Raw genomic sequence first — 23,840 nt, 5'->3', positions numbered from 1 at the left:
TACTCCATCCTAATAATTCTCTCACATGCTCTGTAATATGCTGAACTATTGAAAGGAAAGTTAATTAACCCTGATGAGCAAAAGTCAGTGAGAAGTTCAAAATGTTAGTATTTGATACGTTTTCACTTGATAGCCCAGCTCGAGAACATCTTAAATTTCATTTAGGGCTGAAAAAAAAAAATTGAATTGAATTGAATTTTCACAGTACTCAAAAGAATCATTATTATTTACATCTCAACAAATAAAAACAGCATAAAATGATGATGGTGGGATTTTCATGGTGATATGTACCACTGCAATATATTACTTTGACACACGTTCCTCCTGAAGTAAAAAGGCTAGATGGTGATTTCAATAAAGTCTTGGTAAATTCTTCAGTCCTACCTTAATTATTAATCTCCATTTTGATTGATAAAAGATCAATTGCCCAGCCCTGATACTTTATATCCATCTATATTTAAATAAATGAATAATCAGTGAAAGGATCAAGACTGTGCGAAGAATCACAACGAAGAGATAAACTTGTCAGAAATATGGATGATGCACATCCATTCCAGTAGAACAAAAATCCGCAACAATCAAGAGAGGGGAGAACAAAAAAGAAGGGAAGAAAGCAAAAATGACACTGTGCAAACACAAACAGCATTTAGCATTTGTACCTTTCTAGATAATCCCACAGATTACATGCTTCTTCACCGTCTGTTCCCCGTTCACAGATCCCAGTGCATGACAGGGAAACATGCCACCCTCAGAGCGGCGAACACAGTATTTGCAGCAATAAGTGGACACTTACACATATGCACGCACGCACACACACACACACACACACACACACACACACACACACACACACACACACACACACACACACACACACACACACACCTTCAAAAACATAAAGATCCTCTGGAGGGCATATAGTCCAGTTTCAATAGCAAAGTCTTAATGTCTAGGTCCAAGGCCTCTTGGAAACCTTTAGAAGGCCTGTGCAATATTTCCAGAGAAGTTGATTGATATGTCTCTTGACTGCTGATCCTCTCCACTCATTTCATGAAAGTTCGTCAATTTTGCATATTTGTATTATAGAAAAGAGCTGACCTTCATTTAACATAATCTGATCAACCCCTAAATTGAATGGCTTCTTCCATGGCCCACGTTCAGCCCCTCCTAATTGACAAGGTAGTTTTTGTGTGATGCTGCAGAAAGACAAATGTGAGTGTGTGTGTGTGTGTGTCCTCTCTAAGTGTAAAACCTCCTACACACAGAGAAGTTTATTGCGACTCTCTGTGCAACACAGATCTAATCATGTTCTATGCGACCATCAATCTGATGCCTGTTCACAGTGAGATGAGACGTCATACTGCATCGTGGACGACAAGGCTGTTCGATTCGCATCATCGACGTTAGAGATACTCAGATGGCCACAGTGGTGATAAACAACCCTGATGTCCAATATGCAGGTAAAAAGGTGAGAGAGGGCAGAGGAATGGGCCTCCTTCTCTTATATTTAACCTGACATTTGTGGTTGTGTGCATCAGTGCATGATTTCACGCTGCGTCTCACCTTAGTCGATGGTAGCGGCGTTCACATTGTGATGGGATCATCCTGTATTTCTGTTAGATATTCGTCTGTTGTAAGGAAGGAGCCACAGACGCCTATTGTTTAACATGCTGCTGTTTCTGAGGAGAACAATGAATTTAGACACAGCCATGCTAGAGTGATCATGCGCCGGATAAAAAGGATATAAATAGCAGAGAAATTGTGCTATAATGATGTTTAAATGACTGATGCCATCTAGTGGCCATACTAATTATGACTAAGGATGGATGAGTCACAGTGTTTGATCCCCGCTGGTGAGTGAAGGGTGCTGCACACCACCATTGCACCATCCCTATTTTGAGTTCCTCTTTGTCATAGAACATTTACTTTACAAAAGCCATTGTCTCCTTGTCTGTTTTTTTTTTTTTACTAGATGCTGCTGAGACATCAGTACATATTAATGAAGTTCAAATACTCTTTTTTTGCTGAGGTGTTATGATATTTCCAGGAGCCATACAATCTTAATTGTAAGTGGAATTGAGCAAAGAACCAATAACCCATCAATAACGTCGCCCAGGGCACACACAGTTATTGATAATCTTTCTTTTGGCTCATGCCTGTAGCCTTAACTGAATGTGCGATAACCATTACACACACACACACACACACACACACACACACACACACACGACTGCAGGAGGTTTTAATATAAATAAGTAGTTGATCCTCCATGCAATTAGATAATTCTTTTCTCCAATGGAAACCCTAGATTCAGAGGGTTCCTCCATCCACTCACTGCTTGTACTTATGTAATATGGAAACATAATCAATATAAGTACACAAAGAATGAACGCGTGAGGCGTCATTAATTTATTCGTCACCTGGTGACAGACGGTTTCGGGATTCACCTTCATGTACATATCAATCACATCTGTGTATGAGGTCGATCAGAAGGAGGAGTAGGGCCAGCAAAGACCCCTGAGATGACAACATACCAGCTCACTAGTGAAGAACGTGTGTGTGAACAGATGATGAGTGAGTAGTTCTAGTGCAGTGTTTGGCAAGTTACTCTGGAAATGTAATCAAATAAGTGATTACTCCTTTAAAAAAAGGTAAAAAAAAGTACTCTGCTGATTAGTCCATTAGAAAAGTGCTAAGTTAGAATTGTAGTAAAGTTACTAGTTAGTTGCTTGTCACGTTGTCAAGGGAGAGTCAGCAGTGGAAATAAGCAGCGTCTCCTCTGCCACATCAGACCTCTTCCATTGCTGCTGGTGGATGGGAGAAGCAAAATGGTTTTTAGCAAAATGGATGTGAAGTTCTTTGCGGTTGACACCATTTTGGTGCTTCATATTTGACAACAGACACAAAACAATGTCTGTACTTCCAACAGACGGACGCGTCTGTCTCTCTTCCCTTCACGCCTGGTTTGTTAATGCCATTTATCTGAGACATCAAAGATTAAAAAGAGAGCTTCATTTTTTACGGTCAACAAGACCAAAAAATATAACCTTGCAATGTTCTGTCAGGCTTTGAATTAACTGCTGTTCGGAAATTATAATGGGTTCAATTAATCCTCCTGCTCTTTTTCGTTCAACAACTCAGTGAGAACTTCCGCATTAAGGATCCAGACCCAGATCAGAGGACACCGGGCCCTAAAGTCTCGTTGATCAGTGGGAAAGTTGGTCTCCAGTGTGGGTCTTACTGTACTGAGCCAGACTGGTAGTCAGAATGTGTACCTTGATCATGTTGTAGATACACAAGTGGACTCAGGACAAACAAGAAAGCTGACGGATGGCGGTACGGAGACACGGTGGCGGTGGGAAATATTACTTGAGTGAGTACAAGTATGTCATACCACTACCCCTCGAATAACCTGTCTTTAGTGTCGATGACTAGAGAACAAAACTAAGTACAGAATGAAAGGGAGCAAAGGGGAAATGACACAATGTTACAATCCCTTTTTGGCATTTTTACACTCAAAATAGTTTTGTGACATAAAAATAGAATCGGAAAATGTGGTTTAGCCTAATTCAACTGTTTCATTCATTCATTTTTTTTTCTTCGATTGAAGATTCACTTCTCAGGGGCTGGAATTTGTTAGCAATTCAGTCGGTGCCATAAAAGCATGAAAGATCATACTCAGCCCAAATCAACGTGAAAACACAATCATATATCCATATAAATCTTATCCAAGCTCCTTTTAAAACTGTAACTGCGTTCATCCAAACAGATTTTACCGGCGTATGTTGGATATAACATGCTGCCAGCCTGGTTGGATTGAGAACCTTTTATGCAAATTTCCTCCAAAAACTTTATTGCCTGAGAATGTGAAATGAATAATCTCACGTCTTCCAACCAGATGTTTTCAATGTGTTCTCATGCATACCAATGTTTGCGTCCATGCTGGTGACCCCACAGGTGCTTTTGACTTTTACTCTGTAGACTTTTCCCAACACCTCTTAAGGCCATACTAATTTTCAAGTACATATCTGAAACCAATTTTCACTTGAGGTATTTGTTGATGTTTTATTTTTTTCACATATAAGAGGACATGAGGGAGGTGATAGACCATTCTGACAGTAATTGGATGGTTATTGTTGTGAGGACACCTCAGGCAAACCACATTTTCAAGCCTGATTAAAGAAACTGACATTCCTGTGTGCTATCCTGTGAATGTCAGAATGGGACAGAGTAGCATCCTCAGTCTGCAGCGCGGCTCCCGGGGTAGAGAACTGATTCAATCCCCCCTACTACTCTGAGAAGTGTCCTTATTCGAGAACTGCTGCCTTAATTGCCCCTGATGAGCTGGTTGGCACCTTAGTGTAAGCGTGAGTGTGTGAATGAGGAAACACTCTGAAGGCCTTCAAGTACCACTTAGAGAGAGCACTGTCAAAGGCTCTGGAAAAATAAAGAGTCAATAGTGATATGAAAAGTTTTCTAGGAATTGTCTTCCAAATACACAGAGCTCTAAGTTATGTTCCCTCAAATGGAAAAGAACTCCTTTAAACAGACTTTGGTCCAGATAATGAAGACGTATTGAGACACTGCGTGGAGAGGTACCTTCTCTGCTGCTAGGAATCCAAACCACCAACTCCTTTATTTTAAATTGAGTCATATAAATGAACAAGCTAGCATTACCGTATGACCCAGATACGCTTGTATTCATGTATGTGGGAATTAATGCTATTTGTTATATGTTGTAATGTAGCTATCAGGAACATTTACGGACATGCGAGCATAATTGTAACTCCGAGGAGAAAGATAACTTTTATTTTTGTCTCCATCCTCTGGCAGGGAGAATTATTACAACAACTGTAAACATGCTAATGGCACAGGTCCTTGGCTTCGCTGTTTATTTGCAAAAACAGTGAATAAATGGTGAATAAATATTTTTTAGCATCACACAAACTTGCGCAATGAATTTTCCACGATAAGAAGTTCATTTATTTTGTCTGATGACATACAGAAAGTCTGGAAAAGCCACACGATTAAATAATTTATTCGCGTTTGAGGTAGCAGAATGCTAACTGTGAAATGCTGAGATTTACCTGTCGACTATGAATGTCATTAGGCAGAATATATGAAATAATGATGCATTTTAAGACCTGTCTGAGAAAAAACATGACAATCTTTAACTTGGTTGTTAGTTTCGTTGGGATATTTTTCTGAATAGCATTAAACTATGTTTATAACTACGAGCTCATGACATTTACCAGATGAAAGAAAGCTCCCTTTGTCTGAGCGTGCTGAGGGGGACAAGTTAATCCTTGTACCCATGATCCCAAATGCCCTCACAGTGAATCAGCTGGTCATCACATCTCAGTGGTTGAGCCAGAAAATGACAAAACAAAAATATTGAAGAGCAAAAAAAAAAAAATGGAAGGAAAGTATTTCCTGGTGTTAGTATACCAGGATTTATAGTGAAACTAACTGGTTTGACACCAGTTTGTTTCCTCTAGATGTACAGTGACCCAGAAATTTGTATGTACAATTCTGATCAAACTGATTTGCAACATTTAGGATTTGCTTGATCGCTGCGTCGATACAGGGGTTAAATTCAGTTTTCTATCTTCATTGGTCTACGCAAATGAATCAGCAGCTGTTTGGATTTTCAGTCCTTCTCAACATTTGCTGGTTGCTCCTGTTTGAATGTGAAAATTTGAGGTTTTTGACAGACCTGTCAGGGGGCACGGTGGTGCAGTGGTCAGCACCGTCGCCTCACAGCGAGAAGGTTCCAGGTTCGAGTCCCGGCTCCATCACAGGATCTTTCTGTGTGGAGTCTCCATGTTCTCCCTGTTCCTGTGTGGGTTCTCTCTGGTACTCCAGCTTCCTCCCACAGTCCAAAGACATCAAGAGGGGACGAGGCTGATTGATACTCTAAATTGACTGTAGGTGTGGCTGTGAGTGTGAATGATTGTCTGTCTGTATGTGTTGGCCTCGCAAGGGTGAACCATGCCTCTCAAATGAAAGCCGCTGGGGTAGGCTCCAGTCCCCCCATGACCCTTAACAGGAATAAGCAGAAGTAAATGGAATGGATGGACATACATGTCAGCATGTACCCATTTTCATATGTAAATCAGAATAAACAGGACTTGTAAAAACAAATTACCACATACTCATCCTGTTTTCTGATAGAATGGTTGAGAACCCTGTTGGTAGTTTTTGTTTCCACATCTTTACATGTTTCCAGTGAAATCTTTATTTTAGAGGGGAACTTGTCACAGATATCCAGTGGCGTTTATATTAGCCAATAGAGCTGAACCTGTGCATATTTTTTTAAGGCCCTTCTGCAAATAGTCAATTGAGTTGACATTCGATTCTAGATGAAAACACACCCTGTGGTGAACACTACTTTTCTAATTTATTGAAGTGTAAAATCAATCATTTGAACACTCAACCATCTTTCTCTGCTGATGGCATTTGCAGTCTGTTTTAAAGACCAACAACTGCCTTGAAATTCATGAGTGCACTGATGTGTTTTATTTAGGTGAACAAAGTGTTAAAAATATCTCGTGCTAATATTCAGGCTACAATGCAAACTTACTTGAGACATGACTTTCTGCTTGCATCGGGGTTGTGTGATGCTCAAAAACAATCTATCCAGCATTTTAGAAGCACTTATCTAACAATATTTGGGAAAAAAATTGTTTTGGGCCCATGCTGTGCACCACGTGACCAATAAGAGACGTCCATAAAATTCGAAGAGAGCATTTTCATTGAACACAAAATTAGCACGTGCAACCCAGAGGGCAGCATGAGTCATTTAAGATCAGAGTAGCGAGAGAAACAAGACATTTGATGCCAAAATGCTCTGATAACAAACTGGCAAATCAAGAGATAAACAGACAATAAAACAGAGACACAGGACTAAAACTAAAGATGAAAAAAGAACCCTTTGCTTCAGCCTTGTTTCTGTCTTAAACTATGAACACAAGCTGATGCTGTTCCAGTTTTGAACATCTTTAATTTCATTACACCAGTCTCTTACCACCCTCCAACACAAACAAACATTACTACATGCTTGTTCTCACACATGCACGCGTGCACGCACACACACTCACACCTCTCACACACACACAGACACACATAGGCTCACACCACACACTGGCTTGATCGATGCATTGTGCCACACAAGAGCTGTGTGTGATGGCTAGCCAGCAGGGGGATGGTCAATGTGCTGCTGCTTGCTTTCTCTGTGTATTCTCATTTTCTCTGAAGTACACAGACGGCAGCAGCAGCAGCAGCAGCAGCTTCACTCTATGATTGACTCTCTATCCAACTCAAGGATTAGAGAAGCGGTCATCAAGCCGTATTCATTTAAATCTTAAGCGCGGTGGATTTTCACCAGTGTACTTACATGTCCTACAGCCTCTGATCCTCTTTTCCACGTCCACTACAAACAGAGAGGGTGGCCTGAAGAGGAAAGACAGGAAGGCTTCACTGTCTGGATGAGGTAAAGTAGCACTTTAAATGACTTTATCAAGTTTTACAGGCAGGTTTTGAAGGTGGTCAGTGTGTTGCTTTGTGATGTCTCTCTGTCAAATTAATGATAAGCAAACCTCCAGAAAGAAAGGCACTTAGAAATTGTTACGTTTTTTCAATATTCGTTTTGATTTCACCTTGCAAGTTGCAGCAGGGACACGTAGATGTCCATCATGTTAACCCTTAAATCTTTTTATGCTGTAACTTTTCAACTGCAACAATTCCTGGATTATGTAACTCTACTATCATCGTGATATTAGAGGATCAGTATTCAATTTTAGCAGTGAACATGCACGTGTTGTCTCTACCGTTCATCTTCCATCTATCCATGTTACAGGTGGGTGGGTGGGTGGGGCTGAAGCCTATCCCAGCTGACACTGGGTAAGAGGCGGAGTTCACCCTGGACGGGTCTGCAGTCTGTCGCAGGGCCATCAGGAGCAATTAAGGGTTCACTATCTTGCTAAAGGACACTTTGACATGGTGACCAGGGGAAGTGAGGATCGAACCAGCGACCCTTCAGTTGCTAGACGGCCACTCTACCTCTGAGCCATACCGCCCCACACCATTCATCTTATTAATGTTCACGCCTCTTTAAATAGATAAATTGCTGAACTTCAAAAGATGACCATATACAGTGACTGACCTAATTTGAAGATGACACAGATTCACATGAATAGAGTTGTTAATCCAAGCGATCCAGTTTATGGGTTCCACTCGTTTTTTTCCAAGTCATCTGTACCCAAGGAGAGTTTTGGTGGGATTTGTTTGACTAGAAACAAACAGAAGGCTTTGCACATCAAATTCAGTGACAGGAGCGTCGGATAGGTTTTACTAAATATGTAACAAACGTTTGTACTGTGACCATCATCAGTGTATGAAACGCACACTGATGATGGTCACAGTACAAACATTTGTTACATATTTAGTAAAACCTATTGCAAGTTTAGACAGTGTGCAGGGTACTTTGCTTCTTTTTTGTAATTTGTTTGACTGTCAGCAGAAGTAAAAATAGGAGTCAGATTTTCAGCAAACTGAGTGGAGGCACTATATTACGTGACATGGAAGAACCAACTAAATTTTGGGGCCTTGTATTCATAGCGCCACCTGATGGTGACAGGGAGTTTCAGGGGTGGCTAAGTTTTGGGTCACCATGAAGAATGTGTGTTTTTGTTAAATGGGGTTACCCTGGCGACTTCTCACATGAGATGAGTCTGGAAACATATACAAGCTGAGTCAGCTGCTTGTGACAAACATTGACCAACATCCAAATTAAACAGCTTGCGACATGCTAGTGTGTGCTCATGCTTTCACAGGAACTGACCCTCTCAACTCTCAGTCTCCTCACTTTGGCATCGACAGTGAATTCTTACAGTGTTCGAATGATGTCCGGTCAAATGAATGCTGTTGTCAACTGAAGATTATTCAGTCACCGGTTTCATCACTGCAGATCTTTGCTTTTCAGCCTCTCACATGTCGCCGCATGTTTGTAAAGACTAGTTGTTAAAGTCTCAATAGAACAGAAAAACATAAAACTTTAAAATGGAACAGAAGTGTGTCAGAAATAAAATGGGATGACTGACACATGAAAGAATTCCTTTTTCTTTTGAGGGAAACTATTCACTATTCAACTGAGAAGCAACCGCAAAGTTTTTTTTTTAATGAATTACTCTTTCATTTGCAGTGATGTGCTTCAAATCATTTGCAGTTTCTCTAAAATCTGTAGCGAACCACTTACCATCGGATTGGAGGTTTTGACATGTCGTTTTGAAAATACTCTATCACTTTTTTAAATTTTTTTTTTTTTATTTTGGCCAAAGCATGAGACAGCTCTTGCATGCACTCTGCCCTCAAAGTTCACGCATCGATCTCTTTCCACGAACAGCGACTTTAAAACTTTGCAGATAATTCTCTGAAATCTTCACTGCATTTCATTTAGTTAACTTGGTCTAAGTTAAATACTTCAGGTGTTTATTTGATTTATTTGGACATTTCATCTGAGACACGACTTTTATGCCTGGTGAGTGGAAGTAAGACGTGATGGAGGGCTCATCTGATGCAGAAGTCTTCAGTGAGCACAGCAGGAGCTCTCTGTGTGACCCTGACACACGTCATGGTGTGACCATGTCTGCTTCCTCCAATGGGCTGAAACATAAATGTCCGTGCCTGTATTTATTCATTACTGTTCTACGGAAGAACTGGTAATATACACAATTTTATTTGAATATTTAAATTACGGCTGCAGAATTAAGACGTCCTCTCTCCACATTGTATTCTATGGATTAAGAAAACATCCCGTTTGATACACATGATAATTTTCATATCATGAATTCATTTTATTCAATAAAAAAATGAGAATAATGATGCGAACATGAATGCTTTCTCCTATATCACAATCAGCATATATAATTGCATGGCTCAGGGGTAGCATAGTTGTCTAGCAACTGAAGGGTGGCTGGTTGGATCCTCACTTCCCCCGGTGACCGTGTCCAAGTATCCTAGAGGAAGATACTGAACCCCTAATTGCTCCTAATGGCCCTGTGATGGACTGGCAACACGTCCATGGTTTTAACAGATAAACAGTTTGGAAAATGGATGATTGATGGATATAATTGCACTGAAACGCTCAACGTTTCACACGCCATTAACATATTTATCATGAACGTATATTGCGGATTGGTTCTGGTAGAAGGAGCAGATTAATTTTGGATTTGCAGACACATTTTAAGTTCTTCTTCTTTTTAATAATGAGCTACATGACAGATGTTTTACAACGTCTTCTGAAATGACGTGGCGCATAGCATCGGCCTACACTAGCGCCTCCCTGTGCGAGCGCCTACCGCTCTGTTCTGTAATGCAGATCAGACAGGAAGTGAGATTGGAAAGGAATGCTGATAATATAGCGTGACTCCACGTGCACTCTTGATTCCATCACATTAACAAAACATGGAAATCCTCTTATAATTACTGCCAGAGCTGACAAATGACCACAGGGAAAGTCATTTCATTATCAAAACTCTCTTGGTTTAATCGCCTCTTTGCAAAAGACGGCTTACTTGGCATAGCATTAATTATACCTGACAAATTAATGGTTTACAATTCCCAAAAACACATTCAAAATATAAACCAATTTACCAAACTTGACTTGTCTGTTTAAACTTTTTTGGTCTTTTCCTACTCAAAGCAATTTTACAGCTAAATAAACTGAAACCTACCCCTAAGGAGACAAAGCGTAGTGAGTCAAATCGATAAATTGGGTCATCTGGACATGTTCTACTCCAAAAATGTGTGTTTTTTACAGACATGGAGCGGGATCGTGGATACTTATGGCAGGTGGATGTCGAGGACCACGCTCACTACATCGTTGCCTTCTTTGTCTTGGTGATTGGAACTTTGGGTGTTTCTGGGAACGCCTTGGTCATGTATGCATTTTTCTGGTAGGCATCTTTCCTGCTTTAGATTTTGTGTGTGTGTGTGTGTGTGTGTGTGTGTGTGTGTGTGTGTGTGTGCGTGTGTATGTGTGTGTGTGTGTGTATGTGTGTGTGTGAGTGTGAGTGTGTGTGTGTGCGTGTGTGTGTGCGTGTGTGTGTTTGCGGGGGAGGGGAAGTTGACAATTCATAGCAGGAATTGCACTACTATATAGACCTCATATATTTGTTAGAGACACCTGGGGTCCTATAGGCAGAGATGAAAGATAATATTCATCGTTAGCTGAAAGCAGTTCCACATTGAGATCCTGCTCATGTTTTAGTATTCATTTCACATCGCATCTTCTTTCAAGGGATTGTTTAAGTGGTTGCTTATATTGGAAAAAGTAAGCTAGAGGAGGTTTCACAGTATTAAATAAGAGCAATGACTCCATAATACTTTTTCATTCTTTCTCTGTTATATATATTCAAAGCCCTGCATCTCAGATTAATTACACTTTGATATTGGGTTTGTCAGACTCCTGATAAACAGATCCAATAGGTAAATATCAGGTAAAATGAGGTAATGCATCATTAGGCCCTAATTCTCTGTTAGTTTTTATCGGAGATTTGTCAGCCATTAAAAGTAGGCACGATATTTATTTGTTTAGGGTTTTAAGAGTCAAAAGGGATTTTGGACACAAAAAAACTCATTATTTGGCTCACTACTGCTGTTTGTGTCAATAATGTGAAGCATAGTTAATGCTGTCTTCAATTTCAGCCAAATATTTTATGAGAAGGCGTAAATCGGCACCTGTAAAGTTCTGATGACTCCTCTACACATTTTCTGCAGATGCTCTTGTTTAGAGAGCTCATGGAGTTAAGCGTTTTACATCGGCTGGTCGTTTACTGCGCATTTCCAAGTAGTGTGTCCCGAAATGGCTTGATGAAATATTAAATAGTATTATTGCTTTGTATGTGTTTTTCCATAATAATCTCTATATTAAATTGATATTTTACTCACATTTTAAGTTGACAGGCATATGGTGAAAGTTTTCAGATACCTCACCATTTCTGAAAACTGCAATAAAATGAGTAACCCGTGTTAAGACAGGTTATTATAATAATAATAATAATTAATAATAATAATAATAATAAGAAGAAGAAGAAGAAGAATGAAAATAATCCTCACATTGCGAAGCTCTGCACTCTTCAAAGTGCAACACACTATGAACCAAGAATGATAGCAGCATTTTTGCAGAGTAACGTGGCTCCTGCACAGGAACTCATTCCAGGAACCAATTCTGGCAAGTCATGAAGGAGCTGCGCAGTAGGACTGTGGGAATTCTGTTCAATTTCTGTTGAAACACCAAAACAAATCCATTCACAGAAGCTGTTTGTGTGACGGCTGGTGAGCTCATCAGATACCACAAAGGAAACACTCAAATGCTGTGATAGATTAATATATGATGTGTTTGTTGTATCTGACCTAAAAGAATTTAACAAAATGTACAATTTTTTTTTTTTTTTTACTGAATATCAAAACTGACCTATTAGTGCCTTATTTTAAAGCAAAGAAAAGACAAATTCAAGCAGTTAGTGCTATTCTTTTAGGTCTGTGCGGTGAATACTTGGGTGTACGGAGATTTACTGCATGAGAAAACTTGATGAGGTATACACACAGCGCTGAATGGAGTAAACAATGTGTTCTTGCATCAGGAAGTAGGCTACAGATGTCACAAGCTGGGCAGAGGTCTCCACCGCAGCCTGCAGGCATTCAATACCAGGAAACAGCATAGGGATTTTCTAACAGTAAACAATGAATCAATGCATGAATTCCACAACATTTACATCCAGTTGACTCTGTGCTACCGCCTCCACCACATAAAGAGAGGAAGAAAGAATATTTTAAAGGTGCTAGATTTTTGCTTGAACGGATCACCTTCTTGTATTAGTAGGTGAGAATCAATTGTGTCTTCGCTGATCTGATCACAAGTGGACAGGTACTGGCACAAAGACACAGTGGAAAAAGTTTAGCATACAGCGTGTGTGGTGATTTTTGGGTCTTAAGTTCATCGGAAGAAAAACATCCCCAGCAAATGACAGCAAGATGCAAGCCCACTCACTCTGATCTGAAATGAAGGGATTACAAATTCTAAATATAGCTGTGATTGCATTTTGTTGTCATTTAGTGTCACTATTACTCCACTGACATATTTCTTTATTTTCGTAATGGAAGCAGAAAAGATGTGGTTCTTCTTCATATCAAACCTCGGGTTAATATTCAACTGTCCGCTTTTTACAGTTCAGTTTTGCATCCCAAGAAGACATTTAGAAGTATGTATTGATTAGTTCAGCCAGCAGTGATTTCATTTTCGAATTATTTAGTTATAAGTTCTGGAAATTTAAGGGAATCCCATAGAGATAAGTCATGTGTATTGCATGTGGATATCGTAGTGTAGGGTATGAACACCCCTCTCTGTAGTGGTTTGGTTTCTTCTCCCTCTGATTTCCAAGTGTGTGGAGAGCATCGCTGCCTCCTATTGGTTAACAATAACACTATAACTAGAAACGCACGGGGAGCCAGGAGTGTGTGTGTGTGCGTGTGCGTGTGTGCATATATCTATATATGTATATATATATATGTGTATATATATATATGTATATACACGTATCTATCTATCTATCTATCTATCTATCTATCTATCTATCTATCTATCTATCTATCTATCTATCTATCTATATACATATATATACATATATATATAATATTTTATATATTTCCATGAGGGGTGGGCTGTTGAAAGCAGAAAAGAAAATCACAATTTTTAAGCATCCAATGTAAAAAAATATTCAACAAACAACAATTTTATGTTTTTATATGCCATTTGATGTAAAAGTTATAGTACTATAATAATAATATAATAAAGTATTTTAGAGGATAAAAGGGCGTCACAGTGGTGCAGTGGTCAGCACTGTTGCCTCACAGCAAGAAGGTTCCAGGTTCGAGCCCCGGCTCCATCACAGGATCTTTCTGTGTGAGTCTCCATGTTCTCCCTGTTCCTGTGTGGGTTCTCTCTGGTACTCCAGCTTCCTCCCACAGTCCAAAGACATCAAGAGAGGACGAGGCTGATTGATACTCTAAATTGACTGTAGGTGTGACTGTGAGTGTGAATGGTTGTCTGTCTCTATGTGTTGGCCCTGAGATGGACTGGTGACCTGTCCATGGATGGATAGAGGATAAAAATAAGGAAAAGCACAGATGCAAATATTACCATTAAACTAGATATAAACTCGTACTGTGGGAAATGAACATCTAAAATGTCTCTCTGAAATGTTTGTAACGTTATCGAATTACTTCATCTTACTTGAGCAAGGCAAAAGTCAAGTGAGCAAAAATATATCATTCTCATGAATACATCCTTACATCCAAAATCTAGATGTTTATTACAAATGTTGCATCAAAATTGTCGAATGTTTTACTCTTCACTTGAAACGTTATGAAAAAAGCAGCTGAAAAGAAGTCAATATTGCATGTTACATATATATACACCAGAGCCCCCCTAGGTATATAGCATCCACCTAGAAAGCGGCAGTGAACCAAGTGTCAGATACAAAACTGATACTAACATGTTTTCTACATTAAGCTCTTATCTCCAGTGAATCATAGCTGTACACGGCTTTCTTAAATGTTGCATCACTGAACCTCCAGCCACATTTGTGTAGTACACACCCGTTCACCTGCCTGCAAATCTACAAACACACTCCAATATATCTGTCAGCAGCATTAACTCTGTTTGTTCTTTTTACAGTCGCAGGGAAAAACGAGGAGGACAAAGGCTGCATTTGGTAGTAAAGGTCAAGTTATGGTGTGCGTTAATATTTTTAATATCCTGAATATGAAAACATTAAGTATCAATGTAACGAGTTCAGCTGGAATCAATGATCTCTGTCCTACATATAAATTCATGTTCTTCAACTTATGTAACTGTCAATGGATGTGAGCGTAAAATGCTCACTGACACGGATTACACTGACGTTTCACAAAGACATCAAAGGTTGCTGTATAAATTGTTAATATTTTAAGGTCTGTATTTGGAAAAGGTGCACTAGATCTAGGTGATATTGAGATTTCACCAGATAGCTGCAACATAGGTGATGGATACTGTAATGGTTGGTTGGTTTTTCTCAGTTTTTATTTGTGTGTGTGCTTTTTTTTAATCAGCAAACTGTTAAAAAATTGTACTTTTGTCGACACTGGAGAGCCTGTAAGTCTTTATTTTTTACTTGAGTAAACAGGTTAAATCAGTACTTAGTATTTTTAATCACTTTTTTTTTTACACTGTAATAAGTAATAAATTTGTGTACTTTGACTACCTCTGGTTTTAAGATGGATAACACAGTTAGCTTATTGTTAGCATACTGTAACAAAGCTAAACTGCAAATTCTGTCATATCAGTGAATTCAAGAAAAAGCTATTTCAAACTTGTCACAAGACTTAAACCTTGAATAATTTAAATAACACGCAAATGCAACTGAATGTAATGTCTCTTGAGTATTTGCTCCACTTAATGATAATGTTTGAATTTTTGCTTCTGGGGTATTTCCTTTGCTACAGTGTGACACAAAGATTTTGCTGACTACACCCTCCTGGAAAGTAAGAGAAATGCTGGTATCGGGCAACAGTTCGTGAATACAGCGTCAATACTGCTTTGATTTTCGAGGTCCTCCAGGGATACGACATATGGTGTTCCCCAGTAGACTTCCAACAATGCATCTCAATTCAAAGGTCATTTATAATTGGATTTCTGATCCCCAGCGATGAAGTGCCAGATTTGCCTGACCTCTTTTCACCACAGCTGCTAACACAATGAAAAAAACACTTTCACACTCTTTGCTGACTGTCGACCAGTAACGACTTAAAGGTTTATTTATTATTTTTTTGGATAAACTATTATGAACAACCATGACAGAACTCACTGGTATTGGAGGTGTGTTAGTTTTGCTGCAAATCCTGTAGAGGATGGTATGAGCGGTCATGAATAGCAGTGCTTGATTCTCCTGCTAAGACTTGCAATCTTCATCGGATCTCTTATGTTATGGTAAGGGACTCAAGTTCAAAGCGAGGTGGATCCAAAAGGTATTTCACGAGGGGGAGTCCTGTCAGTTGGTATGCTTGCAGGTCTCCAATCTCGCTTTGGGGCAATTGAAATCTTTCACAAGCAATTTAAAGAATGTCTTTTCAGCACAGTGACTCTCTAAAAGCGGTCCTAGCTCAGCTACAAATGTAAAATATATTTTTTTCGGTTAAAAAAAAAAAAAAGACCTCTGGGCAAAAATGTTCTTTTTTTCGTTGATATTGAAATGTGTGAATATTTCCAGCCTTGGGTACTTACAGCTTCGTGTCACATTTAACATGAAATCTGTTGGTGCAAGAACGCAGCATGGACTCAGATGTTGAATGATTTTAATTAAATGATAAATGGGCTGCAGTTACATTGTGCATTTTACAATTTCCCCTGTTGTTCACACACACACACACACACACACACACACACACACACACACACGCACGCACTGGGCCAACCAATGTATTTTTATTCGTCTATCTCTTTATTGCTCCTAAATGGGGTATTTTATATGATTCTGTAACTGTATAACATTCTCAATATATTTTTATGGAATATTAAACATTTCTGATCCTCCTGTGTTTCAGTAACAAGAAGCTCCGGACTCCTCCTAATTTTTTCATCATGAATCTGGCCGTCAGTGACTTCCTGATGGCTGCTACACAGTCCCCCATCTTCTTTGTTAACTCCCTCTACAAGCGCTGGATTTTTGGTGAAACAGGTATTTCCCTTTTGTTTACTTTCAGTCGTAGTGTGAGCACCAGGACACAACACATTTTTTCAAAAATACTGTGGTATGACTCATTATTTCAGCAGGAATGGTACTTACAGATATATTGATGTTTGCTGGCATCTGTGCCCAACAATCACACTCTCTCATGTCTGGAGTATATGATTGTTATCTCTGTGGGTCACTGTAGAATAATAAGTGTGCTGGTACACAGTTTACCATGTCCTGGAAGAGGGGTCATTGACATTTATTTATTTATTTCATTATTTAGGTGGGGTGGGGCGTCCTTTGCTGAATCGAGGGTTTAATGACAGAATGGTTTTTGACAGCAGCGTTCAAACGGCTCGTTGTTTCAGATCAGTGAACCCAGTTCACAGCATTCACTCTGATTAAACTTACTGGACTTACTGGTCCCAGTAAGTAAAATACATGATGTGAAATCACTGTATTAAATTACACATTAATGGTTATATATGTCAGTGTGGCACGGTGGTGCAGTGGTCAGCACTGTTGCCTCACAGCAAGAAGGTTCCTGGTTTGAGTCCCGGCTCCATCACAGGATCTTTCTGTGTGAGTCTCCATGTTCTCCCTGTTCCTGTGTGGGTTCTCTCAGGTACTCCAGCTTCCTCCCACAGTCCAAAGACATCAAGAGGGGACGAGGCTGATTGATACTCTAAATTGACTGTAGGTGTGACTGTGAGTGTGAATGGTTGTCTGTCTCTATGTGTTGGTCCTGCGATGGACTGGTGACCTGTCCAGGGTGAACCCCGCCTCTCACCTGAAAGCTGCTGGGATAGGCTCCACCCCCCCCGACCCTTAACAGAATAAATTGAAGAAAATGGACTGATGGTTATATATGTCACAAAAATGCAATATTTTGTGCCCATTTCTTCCCTGACAGGCTGTAAAATGTATGCCTTCTGTGGAGCTTTATTTGGAATCGCCTCCATGATAAACCTCCTGGCCATCTCTGTGGATCGCTACATCGTCATCACCAAACCTTTGCAGGCCATTCAGTGGACCTCCAAGAGACGTACCTGCTTTACCGTTTGTCTGGTCTGGCTCTACTCGCTAGCCTGGAGCCTTGCACCACTTTTGGGATGGAGTGAGTACTCCCTCCCATCCTCATCCCTTCTTTCAAACTACAGTTAACACCTTAAACATTTCCGTCTTATCCGTCATTTTTCTTAAGGTTCATATATACCAGAAGGCCTGATGACATCATGCACGTGGGACTACGTGACATCTACGCCAGCCAATAAAAGCTATACTTTGATGTTATGCTGCTTTGTATTCTTCATCCCTCTGGGCATCATATCCTACTGTTATCTGTGCATGTTCCTGGCAATCCGCCATGCAAGCAGGTGAATGAATTTACATTGGTGAATATGCAAACATTTACTCTTTGAAAATATTCCAAATGCTGCCATTCATCGGAAATCTTTATCATAATGCATTGACAAGCATGAATAAGCTTGAATCTATAGGAATATAAGATACTCAGTGTAATAGCAGGCAGGTTGGATTGTGATGGTGTCGTCTGCATGACTGCCTTCCTCCACTCATTGTCACCTTTTCTCATTTCTTTCTTGTCATCCTCTTTACCACCAATTATACATTTCCTTTACATTTGCAAATGCAGCTCACAGCGCATGAGACAGTTGCTGTTTCCTATTTCACACTCAGCCTCCAAGACTAAATCCATTCTAATTCAAAGGACACAACTAAATCATTATGGAACACACTTGGATTCTGAATTCAACCACTGTGCCTCCTATAAAGGTCTATTATTGTGACCATAATAAGGAATGACTACACGGCACATTAGTCTTGGTCTGGTCTTCTTCTGGAGAAATGTGAGATGGATCAGACAGATAACATACATGTAATACAAAAACAAGACATAGATTAACCCTCTAGACACCACATGGAAGCTTGAGGGGGTCCTGTTTGTCTATTGCTAGCATGAAATGGAACCAGACATTTTAGCACTTCACACTGTGAAGGAGTAAGAGGGGGAATATGAAACACTGTGTTTGTCGCCTCCCTAAATTGTTTGTTAACTGTATAATATCTTCTGTATAATTTTCCCTGTGTATTTAATTCAGTTTATTGAGTTTGCAGTCCAGCATCTTGTGCAAATTCTAATCTGCATTAAATGTTTTATTTTCATTCATTTTGCCTCTCGATATGCTTGGATGTGATCAATTGACTAACTAAATAAAATAAAATAAAATAAAATACAATGTCTTTCTCTCAACGCAGGGATGTGGAGAAGTTAGGGTCTCAGGTGAGGAAGTCGACCCTGATGCAGCAGCAGTCCATCAAGACTGAATGGAAGTTGGCCAAGATTGCGTTCGTAGTCATTATAGTGTTCGTGCTCTCCTGGTCTCCCTATGCATGTGTCACCCTCATTGCCTGGGCTGGGTAAATATAAAAAGAGGCTCTTTTGTCTTGGCATTTCTTTTTTAAATTAAAAAAAAATGATTGTAGTTGGTTTGAATTTGCTGGAATAAAACATACAGGACATATGATTAATGTCAACCATTATTCCTGAACTGTGGTGCATGTCTGGTCTACAATATCATTTATATCATCTATAGCACTGTGAAATATGACACTATAGTGTTAGATTACAGTAGCGCAGGTCTGATTTATAACATTTTCCAGGTATGGAAGCATCCTGAATCCCTACTCCAAAGCTGTCCCCGCTGTTATAGCCAAGGCATCGGCCATCTACAACCCTTTTATCTACGCCATCATTCACTCTAAATACAGGTGAGTACCGTCATTCAACTCATCCGTAACATAAGACTGAAAAAGATATAGCTGCATTGTGTGAGTAATTACTGTATTTCAACAGGGACACTCTAGCTGCAAGAGTCCCCTGTCTACACTTCCTAGCCCAAGCCCCCAGGAGGGACTGCATATCAGTGTCACAAAGCGAGTCCTCCTTCAGGGACTCAGTGCTGAGCAGACAGTCATCTGTCTCCAAAAACAAGTTTCACCGAGTTTCCTCCTCCATATCTACCACAGACACAGTGAGTTGGGCTTTAGGCTTTGAAGACAAGAGGCAAACATCAGGTCAGATCACCATCGTGAGCGGTGCCATTAGACTCTGAGAGAAATCATAAACTGACTTTAAGTGTGTGTGTGTGGTTTTCATTTAAGTGAAGTTAATATCTGTGTTAGAAAACACAGCTTGCTTTTCAGCTAATAGTTACACGTAAACTTTATGTAACTCACTTGTACCAAGGAAGACCTGCAGCTGTGGTGGTGAATCTCAAGCTTCTGCCACTGTCATGCTCAGGCTTTAATTAAAGCTACAACCAGCGATGAGCAGGCCCTCGCACACCCCTGTGCACATTAGTATCTGATGAGTATCATAAAAGTGATAAAAACTGTATATTTTCAAAGTGTTCATGTGACTGATGCACGGAGAAGCCATTTTGAATTGTGGCCTTGGGGTCCATCGGGTAGCTCCCAATTTCTGAGTAGGAAGTGTGACCTCAGAGGAGGTACCAGTTGAATTTTCGGAGAAATTTTGACATCCAATTTCAACTGGAACGCACTAGCTTGTAGATGTCCTCAGGTCGGGCACACATGAAATGTGTGAAGTTTGGAAAAGATTTGACCATGTGGGGTTCCAACAAGTCTGTCTTCTATGGTGAATTTGTTCACTTCCCCAGGGTGACACTGTTTACACAAAACTCAGTCTTCACAGAAGCATATCACCAACTCCTTAAGGTGTTCCTCACTAAACTTGAGATGTTGACAGACTAAGAGGAACAATTTCCTGTTTCCACAAGATGGCGCAATGACTAAACTGCCACAAAGCTGAATGGGTTCTTCTTTGACCCATGCCACACCCTTCCACTAAGTTTGGGGAAAACCTGCGTCACAGTTTTGTGTAATGCTGCTGACAGACGGACAAACGGCTCCTTGACGAATGTGACAATCATTAAAAAAAGAAACCTCCTGGATACACAAGCTTCAAAGTTCTTTTTCAAGGTTCACTTCATTTCGATTAGAACATGCACTAACTAGCTGTAATTCATATCACTATTTAGATGAAGATACTGAGACACTTGAGTGCATATATCAATGTTGCCATCCTCTGCAGCAGGTCTGGAGTGATGTGGAGCTGGACCCTATGGACAAGAGTCACTGTCAGAGGTCCAGCTATTCCCTCAGCACTCTTAAGGAGAACGAGCAGATACAAGAAAAGCCAATAAAATGTCAGGGACAGGTAAGGTAGGTACTCATCATCACTTCAAAGCTTTACCAACATAAAATGTTAAGTGTAGGTTTTAATTTAAGTTCCTTTCCAGACTTCCATCCTAGAACGATACTCACCAAAAAAACGCGACCCTGAAGAGACTGTCAACACACCGATGCCGTTCTCTCACGGGGGTAAAGGCAAGAACGATCCTGAAAGCTGGAATAAAGAGATAAAACAGAAAGCTGAGCCAGAGATTGGAGTGGGAAATGAACAGAGAGATGCACAGAAAGTCCAGAAGGAAGAAGATAATGAGCCGCAGGGCTTTATCAAGTCTCTTGACAACATCGGGCCTGACTCTAGGACAGACCTGCTGGAACATGGAGGAAGCACACGGCACACAGAGAAGACGGACAGAAATGTTGCTTGATTTGCAGCCTGAGGACTGTTCCCTTCTACTCTGTGAATAGAAATTTTAAGCTAATTCTTGAACATGTTTATTCATCCGTGTGTGTCACTGTAACACAGCAGAGGTCTGTGTTTATGTCCAAGAATGCTGCAGCCTGTGACACTTGTTACAATCACACAGTTGTGTTGCCATGCAGTACAACCTATAACATTTGTTTGTTTATGCAGTAACTGTTTTACTGAATAATACAGACACACAGCTATTCCAGAAAGATGTTAGTGTCTAAATGCTTTTACCCTTTTGTTGTTAGAGACAAATCGTGAACACTGTCAACACCCAGGATAAACTGTGCATTCCAAACCAAGACTTTAGTTGAAAATATTATGCACTTTTGTTGAAAAAGTGAAGAATTAATGACGTACCAAAAAAAAAAAAAATGGCTTGACTGATTGTGAAGAAACCAAAGAAAACCTCTTTCTGAACATGGAAACTATGAATATTGCGTAAATATCATTCTTGTCCATTTAGATTTCAAATCACAATAAATGTAGATACTATTTTTGTGAATTCCAAGTCCATAATTCTTTATTCTAATGCTCATTAAATCTAAATACACAAAGGATTAATTCTGCATTTTCTCAACAGTACTCGCTCTGCAGCTATCAGTGGAATTTGCACCAAATCCTCCTTTGAATATTAAAGGTTTGTTGCCCTTTGTTGTTATTATTACATTTTTTAATTAAAATTCTTATTAGCATTAACCCTGAAGAATGACACTAATTCTCTTTCTCTGCAATTTGGAGAAATGTGTTTTTATGGTGCTGTCACCATCCATCCATTTTCTTCCGTTTATCCTGTTACCCTGGACAGGTCACCAGTCCATCACAGGGCCAACACATAGAGACAGACAACCATTCACACCTACGGTCAATTTAGCAGGGGTGTCAAACTGATCCTGTAAAGGGCCGTGTGGCTGCAGGTTTTCATTCCAACCCAGCAAAAGCAACACGCAATCCAACCAATGAGCTGTGTGGACACAGCTTGATTGATTTAAGTAGATTCAGGTGTTGCTTTTCCTCGGTTGGAATGAAAACCTGCAGCCACACAGCCCTTTACTGGATCAGTTTGACACCTGTGATTGAGAGTATCAAACTCAACACAGCAAGATCCTGTGCCGCAGCCGGGACTCGAACCCAAAACCTTCTTGCTGTGAGGCAACAGTGCTGACCACTGCACCACCGTGCCACCTGTTGCTGTCAGTATGATTGCTAATTTGGTGGGAACATACAAGTGTATACATACCAGTTTTCTAGTAGGCTGGTGTCATTTTTTGGGGGGGGGGGGGGGGGTTAATCCATATAATGTTCTCAACATGCACACAGTATTTCCTTTAATTGTTAACCCACTGAATCCTGTATCTTGAATCATTTAGTGTGTGTATAGTGTGTCATATAACAAATCTCCAGCTGTGACCTAAAACTAGGGCACTTGGGTTATGCATGCTTTGACCATCTGGGCCACCAGGCTGAACCATTAATAATATGGATCTACTAAATGCATGAGTCCATTATGGTTTCTTGCAACACATTGTGGATCCCATTTAAAATATGTATATATATATATATATATATATATATATATATATATATATATATATATATATATATATATATATATGTGTGTGTGTGTGTGTGTGTGTATATGTGTATATATATACGCATATGCATATGTGCATATATATGCATATATATGTATGTATATTGTATATATACAATATATATGTATATATATATTTATATATACATTTATATATGTGTGTATATGTGTGTATGTATGTATATATATATGTTAATGTAAATCATATTTGAAACAAAGTTGATGCTTTTTTCCCCCTCTCATGTTGATCTTTCATCTTCAAACCCCCTTTTTGAATTGTCTTTGAACTTCCAGGATTTCCTGTGCTGTTTGCTTATCCAGTTACGTAAAGCTGATCTAAAGGTATGCACTCTGCAGCCTTACATAAAGAACTGGCTCAGTCGCACTGCACAGGGGGATTTTGCAGCTGGACTTCCTGATGTATGACCATATATTGATATGGCACACATTTAGCTGAGGGAACGTCCTGCTTACACATGCAGCAGAAAGCAAACATTTAACAATGTTTAGCTTACAAGTTTAATAATCTGTAGAACAGGTCAGGCCTTTCAGTGGGAAACATAAATCAATAGAAATAGCATGTGATGTGAGTTATAGTTTATCAAGCGACGAGTATCAGGGCACATTTGCCAACTTTGCTGAAGCAGACAAAACTCCATTATCACTCATAAAGCATCAGCATGTGATTTTAGTGTAGCCCAACACTAGCGGCTAGTGACTCTGTTCCGATTCTTCCTTTTAAACAGACGTAGTTTAGTTGTGGGATGAGTTT

General features: G+C 39.8%; 1 protein-coding gene across 1 annotated transcript; it reads left to right on the top strand.

Moving 5' to 3' along the window:
- Nucleotides 1-3,346: 3,346 nt before the first annotated feature.
- opn4xa (opsin 4xa) lies at nucleotides 3,347-21,892 on the top strand. Its single transcript, XM_086186512.1, has 11 exons — nucleotides 3,347-3,373; nucleotides 7,408-7,492; nucleotides 10,820-10,955; nucleotides 16,642-16,775; nucleotides 17,686-17,889; nucleotides 17,977-18,148; nucleotides 19,050-19,211; nucleotides 19,455-19,562; nucleotides 19,648-19,825; nucleotides 20,908-21,033; nucleotides 21,116-21,892. Exons 3-11 carry the CDS (start codon nucleotides 10,822-10,824, stop codon nucleotides 21,431-21,433), a joined length of 1,536 nt encoding a protein of 511 aa, XP_086042638.1. The 5' UTR covers nucleotides 3,347-3,373; nucleotides 7,408-7,492; nucleotides 10,820-10,821; the 3' UTR covers nucleotides 21,434-21,892.
- Nucleotides 21,893-23,840: the final 1,948 nt, after the last annotated feature.

Source organism: Aulostomus chinensis, chromosome 19 (assembly GCF_037954235.1).
Source record: "Aulostomus chinensis isolate RoL2024-O1b breed Wild chromosome 19, RoL_Achi_v1.0, whole genome shotgun sequence".
Lineage (NCBI taxonomy): Eukaryota > Metazoa > Chordata > Actinopteri > Syngnathiformes > Aulostomidae > Aulostomus > Aulostomus chinensis.
The sequence above is the reverse complement of the archived record's forward strand: the minus strand, read 5'-3'. Positions and strand labels throughout refer to the sequence as shown.